The 14,166-nt window shown below is 36.2% G+C and overlaps 1 protein-coding gene across 3 annotated transcripts in view; it reads right to left on the bottom strand.

The window, feature by feature from the left end:
- Positions 1-14,166, bottom strand: part of PIK3R1 (phosphoinositide-3-kinase regulatory subunit 1) — a 96,026-nt gene that overhangs the window by 11,124 nt on the left and 70,736 nt on the right. The window contains exons 5-7 of one of the 3 annotated variants that reach the window (XM_051991597.1): positions 13,636-13,767; positions 12,100-12,301; positions 11,813-11,892 (exon numbers count right to left, since the gene is read on the bottom strand). In XM_051991597.1, coding sequence (XP_051847557.1) covers positions 11,813-11,892; positions 12,100-12,301; positions 13,636-13,767 — 414 coding nt within the window. Of the gene's footprint in view, positions 1-1,226; positions 1,410-3,672; positions 3,933-11,812; positions 11,893-12,099; positions 12,302-13,635; positions 13,768-14,166 lie in introns of those variants that run through there. The other 2 variants (XM_051991606.1, XM_051991609.1) reach the window with 2 other exon arrangements.

Here is a 14,166-nt window from a genome sequence, read left to right as displayed (position 1 = left end):
GACAAAAATTTAGATAAAATATATTTTCCAGTTTGTTTATAATAAAATTGGTGTCTGTTTCATTCTATCAACATATGACCATGAGGAATTAAGTCTGGCTTAATTTCCTCTTCCTATTTAATTATCAAGGAGAAATTTGGTTGCTCTCTTTCACAAATGCTGTTGTGGTAATAAAAACAGCCCATCTCTAACAGTGTGTTTCAGGAAGAAGAATTAGGTTTCTCTGATCCTTAGTATTTTGTGCACTGATCTGCCAAAAACCACTTTAAGAAACCCATCTGTGACCTAAATATCCTTAGTGTTAAGCGTAATATTCTGCTGAATAAATTGTGTTCCAAATGCCAAGACTAATTAAAAACCACATCCCCCTTTCTCAATGTCAAAGCAGCATACATACACTAGCGAGTGCCAAGGAAGATACTGCAGCACTTCTGAATTACTAGCTGGGGAAAGGAGAAGAGGGAAGGACAAAGCTGGAATCAGAATTTAAAACTGGGGAGTGGGGGGGAGGGAGGGAAGGAAAGAGATGTTTAAAAAAAAATCAAAATAATTCTGAAATTAAGGGAGGGGGTTAAAGTTTAAAAATTTCTTTTAATAATTTTATTTAAGAAAAATTCTGCAGCTCTTTGTGCAAATAAATTAAGGTTTCATAAAAATTAAAGAATAATAAATGTAAGCCCAACTCATATCTGTTTTTTAACAATACCTTAAAATGAACAAGAGCACGTAAAGCTGAGTATCTGACTTAGAATAGTTTCGGGCCAGGAATTAAGTTGTAAGCATTGTTATATTTTAAATGCTCTCACTAAAAGTACATGGTAATGTGTTATTACTGCAAAGTACCAGTGCTTTCTCTCATTCTTCCTCCTATCCCCCACCCCAAAGAGCAGAAGCAAAAAGGATGCAACATTTTAACCACAAAACAACGTACAATAACAACATGACCCAGACAGCAAAGGATTAAAACTAACAAAAGGCAGAACTAGAAAGTCTGAATTCAATTCACTTCAATCCAAGTAATAATAATTATTTACCATAATATCCTGGCTTCTCACATGAAAACCAACAGTTTCTTAAATTTCTATTATGTTCCAACTCATTTTTATCCGTGGGAAAAAAAAAAAAAAGAAATCAAGACTAAAAATCTAAAGAGGACATTTGACAGCAGCTGTCAAAAGACTAACATGAAGTAGCCCTCCACACACAATCATACACTGCAGCATTACCTGGAGGATCCATTTCTATGTAAAACATCAAGTCTGTGCCACAATGTATATCTGTCTTAGAACAGTCTATATCCAGGTCTTCCATATTCCAAACAGTATTGTACATTTGTATAAGAGTTTCCCTGGTTAAGCTCAGTTATAAGAAAAGAGTCAGGCTCTCTTTGTAATGGTGTCTTGGAATTCATTTTAAAACCTATAAGGGGCTGCACTGTAACCTATTACATCATACACCCCAGCCAATCAAGTCAGAATAATGTCACCAGACCCCTCCTGCTTCATCATTTTTGTTCTATACTAATCTTAACACTATTTCAATCTCGGGGAGACTGTACATTTAACAGGACTGCAATGTATGCAAGCTCATCTACTCAAAAAGGTGTTTAATATGACGGTTCTTTCCTAGCACGGAGTTTTCTAATTCATTTTTATGACTCCTTGCAGCATGGTACGTTCCACTGTTGGCAGGTTGACAAAAGCTGATATGCTGCAGCACGTAGCTTTTTTTTTTTTTCCTCCCCTTTTTTTCCCTTTCCCTAGTGCATCTGGGTTTACAGATAGCCAGATCGTTTCTTGGTTTCAAAATCTTACGAAGATGTCAAAATTCTACATTTAAGGTAGATTTTATATTCCGTAAGTAGCAAAATAATAACAAGACCAAGAACTCTTAACTATTGAAAGATAAATAAATGTTATTCTGATTTAATTCACTTGAGTGTTTTAAGCCCGGAGCCCTTAAAATTTACCACTACATCAGAGGTATATTTTTGTAAGACTTGGACAAAAAAACCTTTCCCCCTCTGCTAAATATTTTAAAGCTGAACATAATTGTATGGCAACCCCTCCCCCCCAAAAAAAACCTAAAATAGGCGTGAAAGTGAATATTAACAGAGAGGATAAACATAATTGTCGATCCTTAATGAGAACTAAAGTAATAAAATGGAAGAAAACGGGGCGATTTAATATGCCTTTCCAAACACAGATGGTTTATTCATCACAATGCAGAGTATAGTACAGCAACAAATTATTCCTCACCCCTATTTCCATCATTATAGTTAACTTTGCTATTAATTATTTCAGAGAGTAGAAAATCTCATCACATTTTTTTATTCATTATACTATCCCTACAATGTCTCCTTTTGGAGACCAACATATCTTATCAGCATTTAGAAACAAGACATGAATTTCTTGTATATGTATGATAATTTTAGTTCCACTGAGGCCTAAGTCCCCACTATAAATCAGATCTACTAAATTCAATGTATTCTAAAGAAAGAAAACACAACTTTTCTAGACAAATGGTGCTTATCTGAACAGCTATGCAAGTTAGCAGAGTCCTTGAAAAAATGCCTGCATTATTTTTTTAAATGTATATCATGCATTTTTTAAGACAATATGAAGAGTGCAGATGGCACTAAAATTTATTCTTAGGATTTTCATCCAATCTGGACACCTACTAAATGGACACTATGAATAAAGCCTTTGAACTGTGTACATGTACTTTTACTGTATGTGTGTACATTCTCACTATCCCCCATTCCATCTGGACACAAACTAAATGGACACTATGGATAAAGCCTTTGAACTGTGTACATGTACTTTTACTGTATGTGTGTACATTCTCACTATCCCCCATTCCATCTGGACACAAACTAAATGGACACTATGGATAAAGCCTTTGAACTGTGTACATGTACTTTTACTGTATGTGTGTACATTCTCACTATCCCCCATTCCATCTGGACACAAACTAAATGGACACTATGGACAAAGCCACTGAACTGTGTGCATGCACTTTTACTGTATGTGTGTACATTCTCACTATCCCCCATTCCAAATTTTATCTGTAGAAGGTAACAAGACATTTAAGAAACCACGACACTTACAAAGAGTGAGGGGCTGGGAATGCCAATGCTAAATTACAGACTTTTGCTTAATATAAGACTTGTAGACTGACTCCCCCCAGCCTTTAAAGTTAAAATTAAGATACCATACTGGGCCCTCCAAAGAAAAATTGAAACTATTTTTAAAAGCCATTTTTTAAAATAACTTTTCAGTTAGCCAACTCCAGATAGCTACACTTGTACAATCAAGTTAGCACTTAACCCAAACTAGTCTAGCTTGCTGTGATACCATATGGCAAGCCAGCACAGGGAGGACAGAGAGACAGGTGATTTTCCACTGCCTCCCTAGGACCTGGCTTGGGAACAACTTCTAACCGAGCACAATGTAATTATCTCCTTCCTTCTCTTCCAATGCAAACACAATCTTTCCCTCCTGTCCTTACACATACACCCTCACAAAAACTACTCTAACCTATCCCCATTCTCCTGCTTAAAACCCCCTCAACTCACAAAATCCATAAGCAAGCTAAAGAGAGGATCTCATGCTTTTCAGGAGAGTGAAACACAAGTGGGAGGAGAGGGGAGACAAATCAGAAACAACTTACTTTGTAAGTTATGCATTGCAAATGTTTTCCTCTGATATTCCTGGATCCAACAATATGAAAAATCTACAAAACTATTTTTCCACCAAGAAAATAGAAAAAGCCCCCAGGACTCCCCCAACTGGCTCATAAATTGGCTCCAATCCTGTCTGAACCAATTGAGAGGAGGGGTAGAAAAGTTTTCCTGAAGAGGAATTCTAGAGCTTTCAATTAACGTTCCATAAAATCCACTAGGAAACGGCTGAAACATGTAGTCAGAAAAGCTGAACCCTCCTCCTTCTGCTCTGCTCTGAACAGATGCAATCTCAGTGCAGTCCGAGGAGATCCACTCCTATCTGGCTCATCATTAAAAAGCGAACTCAATTTCAGTACTGTACTGTGGAAAAAAAAAAAAAAAAGCTCAGTCGCTGGCACGTCTCTCTCAGATAAAGATCTCAGCTTCATGATTAACTTGGGCAGGTTCAAATATTTGCTGAGCCAGGGATTTCAGGTGGGGGGAGGGAAAAGCCAGAGTCAAAGTAAAAGTTGTCATCAGCTAACAAGTGGCCAACGCGGGGCTAACTTTCTCGTTTTAGCCGAGCACATGAGAGAGAAGGCCATTGTAAGCAGACCTAAAATAAGCTCTGTAACTGGCTGCAGGACTAAAGTAACCGGCAGTCAAGCAAGGCACTATGAGCAGCTAAACACAGGAAGTGGTTGAGCTAGTTCAGCAAAAAATAGAATCAAAGCTTTCCTTGTAAAGTTCTGAACCTCTCAGAACAACCCAGGCACATACAGAGTAACTGGCTCACAATCTTCCCGGCCACCTCCTCTTCCTTCTCCTCCTCCTCCACACTTGTGCAGAACCCGCTACTACAGGTGCAATCTGAAGACCCTTATGAAGCCGCTTCATCCCAGACTCGGTCCACTTAATGGCACTGGCAGGGAAGGGATTAAAAATACAGATCCCAAAATATTCGTAAGGGAGGGTCTCTCAGGAAAGCTATTATTATGAGGCATGAATGGAGCACTTCACAACCATGTGGAAACTTCTTTGCAGTCATTCCTATGAGGTTGATTTTGCCTGACAGTTAAATTGCCACACCATTTTCTAATAATTAAGAGGTGTGTTCACATAATGTTTTATCTGATGGCTATGTGGGGCAAAGGACAAGTTGGGGAAGACACTGGAATCAAATCATCCCGGAGGATGTTTTTATTTCCTGTATGTGAGGAAGTTATAGGGAAGAAGAGAGCAGTGAAGAGTAGAGGCTATACTGTTAGCATAAAGCACATTCACCTGACTGACCAAAAATATCACAGGTATCAGTGTAGATACCTCTATGGATGCTGCGAGCACACTAAGAGAATATATCCTACTTCCTTTCTGCACAGAAAGGAAAAAAAGAATCAAGACCAAGCTACAAAAGAAATGAACATTAATTATTTTTAGCCGCATGCAAAGAAGCTAAAATCTACATCCTCTTCATGATTTTCTGCTTTCTATTCTGTGCTTATTATCACCTCTTCATTCTCTTTGAAGCTAAAGGGTCTTCCCAATATCCATTTTACACTTGGAAAGCAATCCAAGCACTCTACTGAATGATCACAGGGCTAAGAAAAGAAATAGCCATGTCTTGACATATAATTAACAGATACAAACACCAAAAACATTACTCTCATAATGCAAGGGATACTCTGATAAAATGGCTAAAATGTTTTGACATTCAAGAATGATTTCGAAATTATCCCTCTGTGGACTAAGCCCATAAAAACCCTATAAAAAAATTTCTGATAAAAAGGCAAAATTAAATTAAATTATTTAAAATTTAAATGCCAACTAATTACAAGGTTAGCATGTAGCCAGCTTAGGCACTATTTTACTGTCATTTGTCTTTGTAAATAAAGCTCATCATCTTAGGAACCTCTTTTCTTAGCATACAAAAGTTATCACATCTAAAGAATTCTCATTTCAGTCAAATGAAAAATTTTAAAGATTAAATTATTTTCCAAATCAACCAAGATATTTATTATGTTTTAAAATTAAATTATCCACCAGAAAAGACCTCTTGTTATTTACTGGGAAAGGTCTTACAACACACACTTGGAAATAGTTTGTTCAAACAATTCTACATGAATTCTCTCTATTATCTACGTAGATACTATGATATTACTGGAAAATAGGATAAATCACTTCTCAATGTATCCTTCTCTTTGATGAAAAACTCATTAAAAAAAAAAAAAAAGAGGATGGCAACCCTAATAACTTAAAAAAGGGAGCCCTCTACTGGCAAAAAGAGAAAGTGTATATGTTTCCTGAAAGAAAATTACAAACTCAATCTCCAAGGCCATCTTTTGATAAAGTCAAATTTTTAAGTCAATTAAGTTTATTTAACTCAACATGAAAATCACTTGTTACCAACAAGTGAACACAAACTCTATAAACTGATTACCTAACAAAATGCAAACATCAATAATATTGCCTAAGGAGAAAGTATGTAATTTTTAAAAAACTAGATTATGTCATCTTGATAAAATTTAACATATCCATAACACTCTTATGTATCAGGTTTTTATTTACAGTACAATGCATGTCAAATTTTACTATTTTAGAAGACTGAGTATAAGAAGCAAATCAAAAATGCCATCAGCAATTCAATTCCTGGTAGTCATACTGAAGACAAAATCATCCAGCTTCTATGAACCACAGAACACAGTTTGAAAATTTGTTCATAACAAAAGTAAAAGTATTTTGCAAAATATTTTTAAATGCTGTAAAATATACCCAATTTTACATAAATTTTTAAAAAATATTTTATAACCAGCCATGAAAAAGGCAAATATTTAAATTACAATAACAAAATACTTCTCTATATGATACCAAAATTCTCTCAATCCTTTAAATCTGACAACATACATTAATATGTACTTCAGATAGTTGCTGTAAACTGAAAGCTTTTAAAATATACATTCACTGCTTTTTATGAGCAGTGCTTAACTAATTGCTAATAATTTAAAATGCACTTTCAGGATTTCAAAGAGCATCATAAATATCATCTCCTTTTATCATTCAAACAACCAAAGGAGGTAGGCGCTATTATTACCCCCCTTTTACAAATGAAGAAACAGAAGTTGTGACCTTTTACCAGGGCCACACAATTATTATGTGTCTGAGGCTGAATTTGAACTCGGATTTTCCCAAAACCAGCGCTCTCATCTACTATGCTGCCTCTCTGCCAGAATCTGCTACTTCTATCTCACTCCTCTCTTCCTCCAAGTAAGCCAAAGGAGAAATTCCTAGCTCCTTCTACCTATTTATACCCACAAGAAGTAAAAAAGTCTTAAGTGTCAATGAACTGGAAGGGACTCATTCTAACCCTCTCCTCTTATACATGAGGACACTGAGATCCACAGAAATGAGTGACTGACTCGAGAGTTACTTCGGAAGTAAAGAGCAGGGTCAGAATTTGAAGCAAGGGTAGCAAAAACTCGAGTTCAGAACTTTTTCCCCCACTGCTCCACACTGTCTCTCCCTCGAACAGAGCTGGAGCATGCCCTCGATTTATAAACTGTAGTCATAAATGCAGACCAATATCTATTTGTATAACAGCTAGACTTAAGAACTGATTATCAACTTAAAAGTTCCTCCCTTTCCATACAGACTATTGTTCACTGGGTCACCGGAAAAAAATCTGCCTGTCACCTGATAGTATGATGATGACTCCTCCCTCCCAGGTCACTTTCCTCTAACCTCCTGTCACTTTCAGAGGAAGAGGAAAAGCCTCCACAGACAAACTAAAAGTAAAACTTATCTGTAAATCTGAGAAAAAGAGAAGATGAAGGAAAAGAGAGGGAGAAGAAAGGAGAGAGGAAGAGAGTTTTGCTGAAATTCACAGACCATTATTTTCCCTTGTTTTGGACAAATCATAACTATATTCTTTTTTTTCCAACAGAACATGGCAGGGTCTTGCTCTCTGTTCTTCCCTCCTGATGAAACAGTTCATTTCTCTCCTTTGAAAACAATCAGTCCTCAATTTTATATCAAATTTAACATGTTTCACATATATTGGATTATCTGCTATTTAGGGGAGGGAGTGGGGGGGAAGGGGAAAATTTGGAAAACATGGTTTTGCAAGGGTCAATGTTGAAAAATTATCCATGCATATATTTTGAAAATAAAAAGCTTTAATAAAAAATAAACATTAAATATATAAATATCAAAGGTTAGATCCAAAAGAGCTTTAGAAAACAAAAACAAAAAAAAGTCTTGCAAGGCCATTCTCTCTGCTCTAGGACTTGCTTTTATAAGCTTGCTTGAAAATCAGGCCTAGGGCATTTAATAAAATTTATGCATCAGGTTCAACCTGAATGTATTGAATTATATTGGAGGTTAAAAATTAACCTTGACAGTTGCAGGGGAGAGGGAGGGCTAGGGGCGGAGAAGGTGGGAGGCAAGGACAATTTTTAAATTTTCCTCATCTGACTTAAAGGCACAATTTTATACTTCAATTACTGCATTTTAGTATCGCTGACTATCCTGGGAAAATTTGCCAATATCCTTATAACAAGTTCCATTCTAAGCCACAGAAATCTTTGGAGAAACTAAGCTTTAGGAAGCTGTGGTTAGAGAGGATAAACTACCCAAAAAAATGCTTCCAATAAATATACCATCATTCTAGGAGTATCAGAATAGAATATCGTGGGTTTTTCAATGTAAAAGGAAAGGAACATATCAATCCCAACAAGGACCAGGCTGCATAGAATGGTAATGGTAGGGGAACTGGATGAAAAGAGGAAGAAGGGAAAAAGAATAAGCATGTATTAATCATCTATTCAATGCTGGGTACAATGGTAAGCACATTACAAATATTATCTCATATGATCCTCACAACCCTGAGAGGTAAAAGCTATTATCCCCATTTTACAGTTGAGGAAACTAAAATAAACAGGGTTAAGTGACTTGCCCAGAGTCACAAAGCTAGTAAGTATCTGAAGCCAGATGTCAACTAAGGTCTTCCTAACTAGACAATTCACAACCTGTGCCTCCTAAAGTTCAAAGAAAGGCATGGAATTGGAAGTGAGTGGGACAAAGTAGCTGATTTGACAGTCTGAGAGATACTAATGGTGGAAAAGCAACTTGGTGTAATAGAAAGTATTATTATCAGAGGCATATAGATAGGTGGGATGTCTTTAAAATCAGACTAAGAAGTTTGGATTTAAATCAAAATAATATTTTCATTATTAAAATCGTGTTGCTTTCCCGATTCTAGGGTCAGCAACACGATTTTAATAATGAAAATAGTGTTTAAAGAAGGCTTGGTGGGCAGAATTTTGCAAGATAGATTTGAATGAGATTTGACAGATATGCTAACAGTATTTTTGACTAATAGAATAATGGAGTCAAAGTCCAGATTAAGCGTGATAGCCATAGAAAAGGAAAGGGAGAGTGAATCCAAATCATCAGGGGGAAGTTCCATTAGACAAGGAATCAGGAATGAGATCTAATCCTAGTTCCATACATGTGACTTTGGATATGTCACTATAAAAACATGGGGATTGAATTATTACAGAGTCTCTAATGTCTCTGTCAATCCTATCATTCTATGACCACAATACATTTCAAATAAGCAAATAACAGGTTTCTGTATTTTTTAACCGTCTAACATAAGGAACAAGTTTCACTTTACTGCCTAACAGAATATTTTTATTAGTTATAGCATTTGGAGTACTGTTGCCAGATTGATTAAAAATATTGCAAGGCTGACTGTTCTTTCACATTGAATCTTTAATATTTCTGCACTTTTCAGGGATTCTTTCCCTTCCCTTAGGAAAATTCTAAACCAAGCTTCAAGGCCCAACTCAATTCAATCCTTACTTGTCTCCCTCCTCTCTGAATTCCTACAGAGTTTATATCAGTTCCCTACAGTTTATCCTATAATTATGGACTATTTTGTATCATTTACTACTTTCATACATTTTCTGGACTCGTCTTTCCTAATAGACTATAAACTCCAAAACAGCAGGGAACAACCACTTCCAATGCATAGACCAATGTTGGTCAAATGACAATCAAATCTTTTATGATCCGGTCAATAGGCTCAAAAGAGAAGTACATCCATCTGATGCACAGGGAGTATAGAGAGCCAACCAATCTCAGAAATCGTTTCCATACCTCTGCTGTATCACATATGAGGGCATTCCCCAAAGAGAACTTAGTAATACCACAGAGTTAAATATCTGTATCTGAATACACCTCTAGGGCCTCTGAATCTAAGGTTTGGAGGGGTTTTTCCCCCCACACCCACAATACGTATACCATAAGTATAAAAGACCAGCATTTACTCTCTCTCACATTTCCAGACTGGTCAAAAGGGTTGGGGAACCTTATAGAAGTTAGACTTTGAGAATTTCTTATTTATAAGCATTTTAGAAAGAGTGATCCAATATACATTTAAGTGCTGGCCTTCCTGTGATATTCTAGTCAACATAAGTCTATTTATTTCTATTCTACACAGATGAATGAGCTAATCCTACTGTGATACTTCTTCACCAAATGCTAAATACAGGTATGAACCTTTTTGTCAGAAAGCTGCTTTAAATATGTATTATAAATACAGGCACAATTTAATTGCTGCGCTTTTTTTAAATTAGGGATTAAAATTATTTAAAGTGACTTAATTCAATTTACACAGCAGCCTAACTCTTTCTATGTGCTAAAACCTCTCCCATAAACACTACCTGATACATTTGTAGATCCAAATATTAATCCTCCACAGTTAATCCTGCATTTGTGTATAAGGATACCTGTTATAGACAGGCAAAGCATTACTACAACACAGCTGATAACTATATACCTACAAGAGAACGACATTTTTATAATGAAAGTGATATTGTCACAATACTGTAGGATAGAACAGACTTAGGAAGTGGAAAAGATCTTAAGGGCATCTAGTCCAACCCCCTCATTTTATAAATGAGAGAAAGGAGGCTAAAAGAGATTAAGAATCATGAGGAGAAATTTGAAATTAAGTCATCCTGACTCCGGAACAGCTAGCTAGATAGCACTATAGTGCACAGAGTGCCAGTCCTGAACTCAGGGAGACTCTTCTTCCCAAGTTTAAATCTGCTCTTAGATTAGTTGTGTGACCCTAGACAAGTCACTTAACCCTGACTGCCTCGGTTTCCTCGTCTGGAAAAAGAAATGCCAAACCACTCCATTATCTTTGCCAAGAAAATGGAGTCATGAAATGTCTGATATGACTAAACAAAAACATCCCGACTTCAAATTCATTCAGCTTTTACTATCATACCTGCTAAAACACTATTTCATTTTATCTTCAAAACAATCTTTCAAAGTTGTTATTATTATTCTCATTTTATAAGTGAGGAAACTGAAACCAAAAGAGGCTAAATAGTAGGTAGAAGCTTGAAAACACCTTCTAATGGTCTACTCTACACTTCATGACAAGTCTGCAATATTCAAAATTTTCAATTCCAAACATCAATAACAATTAGTGAAACACGAGTTCCCATAGCATATACACCATAAGTATAAATGATCACCATTTATTTCTTCTCAAAACTCTAGTCACATTTCCACACTGATCAAGAGTGAAAGAGAAGCTCTTTCATAGGAAGATTCCAAATGAAAGCTACCACTTGTTGAGTCTGATTCCTGCTCTGTTCAATACCTAATGGACACCAACTAGCCAGTTTTCAAAAAAGTATCTGGCTTGCTACAACTTGCTATAGCAAAGATTCTGTCTTCTACGGCTTGCATTACTGAAAAATAGTTGAGTTTTGGGTTTTTTTTTTTTTGGACAGACATCTCTCTCAATGTACCTGCTTCCAAAACACACATTGCAAAACACTTCAAATTATAGAGTAATTATAAATTATAAGAAAAATAAGAATGTCAAAAATAAGAAAGCAATCACGTTGGAGAAGGATACTCCCATTTAAATGCTGAAGCGTGAAACCAGAAAACAAGCACCATACACAGTGACTCCCAGCTCAATCTTTATCACTAAATATGCTTTTTAAGTGGAACTGAATTCTCCAAGAGATTTATTAATTGTGAAGAAAAATAAAAGAATAGGAAGAGAAAAGCTTTCTTAAATTTTAAGAAAATGATAATAAAAACAAAAAAAGAAGGGGGGCTGACCTGGTGCAGGCTGTCGCTCATTCCATTCACTTGAGATCAAAAGTTCTATCGTTTTTATGAGGTGTTCGGCATTATCAGAGCTGTAAAAAAGTAAGGTTTATTAGAAATCTTTTGCTTTAAAATGAAAAATAGAAAACACAAATCTTTCTATGAATAGGAGATACAAGCATGTATCTTAATGTATATTAATGGGTTGACTCTTTTAAAGCATGTTTAACCTCCCAAACTGAAAGTATAGGATTATTTTATCAAATGCATGACCAGTATTTTTCCCCACACATACTTACCCTGTGATTGGAAATCTGAAAAGCATAGGGCTGAAAATTTCAGAGAGAGATCTTGCATTCAAAAGATTTTTGCTAGAGGCCTGGCAGAGTTTGAAGAAATGTTTTAGCAAATACTGAAGCATGAGCCCATGCTGATGAGGTATGTGAGGAGTCCTCATAAGCTTCTTTAGCATCTGGACATTCTCTTCGGTGCTCTGTAGTTCTACAAGGAGAAGCAGAAACTGTTTCAGAAATCAGCAAGTATTTCCACTATTTCCCACCACTCCACAAGAAATACTAATTGGAGCAAAGTTAATGCCAGTTTTCATGAGGAGCAGAGCATTTGTTCTTCTCATTAGACAAAGTACTTTGTAAGAAAGTAAAATCTTCTAAAGCCAAATGGAAATCTAAGAGACATTTGGCACAAGCCACAACTGAATGTACACTGGTAGTTGATTGGCTAATTTGGAGATGTATGAGATAAGCGACACAGGTTCTAACTTTTAAGGTTACTAACCACGATTTCCTGTCCCAAAAATCACATGATGAGAGCATTAGCTCCTAGCTGACATCCATTTTTTGTGAACTGTACTGTTCATAATACTGTAATAATCTTTCAAAAAGGGGGAAAAAAACTCTTCAAATGAGCATACTCATTCACCAGTCTCCTGTCCCAATTCCTTGAAACTACCACTGAATCTCTGAACACTGTGTCCTCTGCTGATAGTGAACTTTGCCAATACTGATAAAAGGTTAACAATTAGCCATTTCAACATGTGGACACAGCTCTGGGTAAACTTCTATTTGATGCCTTTGTGACTAGGGTACAATAGGCAATACAATTTCAAAGGAAGAGATGAGCCATTTAATATTAACATTTTCTTTTTCAGAAAGAAAGTTTATTAAGCATCTATAGTGGAAGCACCTTTAAAAGCTATTTCACTGGGGAGATGGGGGGGGGGGGGAGAGGAGGGAGCTAAATAACTTAATAGAGCATTATGCCCAGAGTCAGGAAGACCTGACTTCCAATTTGGCCTCAGACACTTCCTAGCAGTGTATCCTTGGACAAATCACTTAAACTCTGTTTGCATTAATCTACTGGAAAAGAAAATAGCAAACCAGTCCAATATCTTTGCCAAGAAAACTTCAGGGACAGCATCAGTGTGTTAAGGTCCACAGCTCCACAAAGAATCAGACATGACTCAACAAAAAGGGGGATATAATAGATTGACAGACAAGTGATTTCAGGAGGAAAGTAGGGAGAGAACAAATGGGAAATAAGGAAAGGCTTCCTGAAGGAGAGAAAGAAAGCACTTGAGGGAGATAAAAGCTCCAAGAATCAGAGGTAAATAAGGAAAGCGTTCCAAGCAAAGGGGATAGCTTGTGCAAAGATGGAGGAGGGAGATGTAGCTTCACTGGTCAGGAGCAGAGTATGAAATGCAAATAAAATGTAATCAGCCTGAAAAGGTAAGCTGGCTCTATAAACAACATTTAATTAAGTTCTTTGAGATGTCTAAATGTATGCTTAATTGAGTTGTCTAAAAAGGGAAAACCAACCTTGTGCTACAGAAATCATTTCACTGTAAACTGTCCCTGGAATGACAGGATTTGGCAGATCCAAGAGATACCTCTTGAAAGCATCTGATAGGACCTGTACATCAATCACATCAAAGTCCACCAAAGAGGCATCTGTAAAACAAAAAGAAATGTATTTTTAGGTGTCAAGAATTTTAACATATCTGTAATTTTTTTTTTTTTTAAAAAACACCTGTCTCCTAAGCTACAAAGCAAAATGTAGTGGAAATAAGAGCAACAAAATGAAGAGGGATGAAAGAGGCTTGATATCTTGCTAGATATTTTTAAATCCCATCAGTCTTATTTTTAATAAGAATGTACATGTCTACTCAATGTCCCTACTGGTACTTGTTGGCATGTTTCTGGTCTCCTGCATACTTAAATAAATCTGTTTATTTGCTGAACAAATTAATACTATTAATTTTACTACTTGCATAATTAGATGCTTCCCTTTGAAAGAAAGCCTTGCTCTCACCACATAAATTTTCTAGAAAACATTGAATTTAACATTCC

The sequence above is a fragment of the Antechinus flavipes genome, chromosome 1 (assembly GCF_016432865.1).
Source record: "Antechinus flavipes isolate AdamAnt ecotype Samford, QLD, Australia chromosome 1, AdamAnt_v2, whole genome shotgun sequence".
Lineage (NCBI taxonomy): Eukaryota > Metazoa > Chordata > Mammalia > Dasyuromorphia > Dasyuridae > Antechinus > Antechinus flavipes.
The sequence above is the reverse complement of the archived record's forward strand: the minus strand, read 5'-3'. Positions and strand labels throughout refer to the sequence as shown.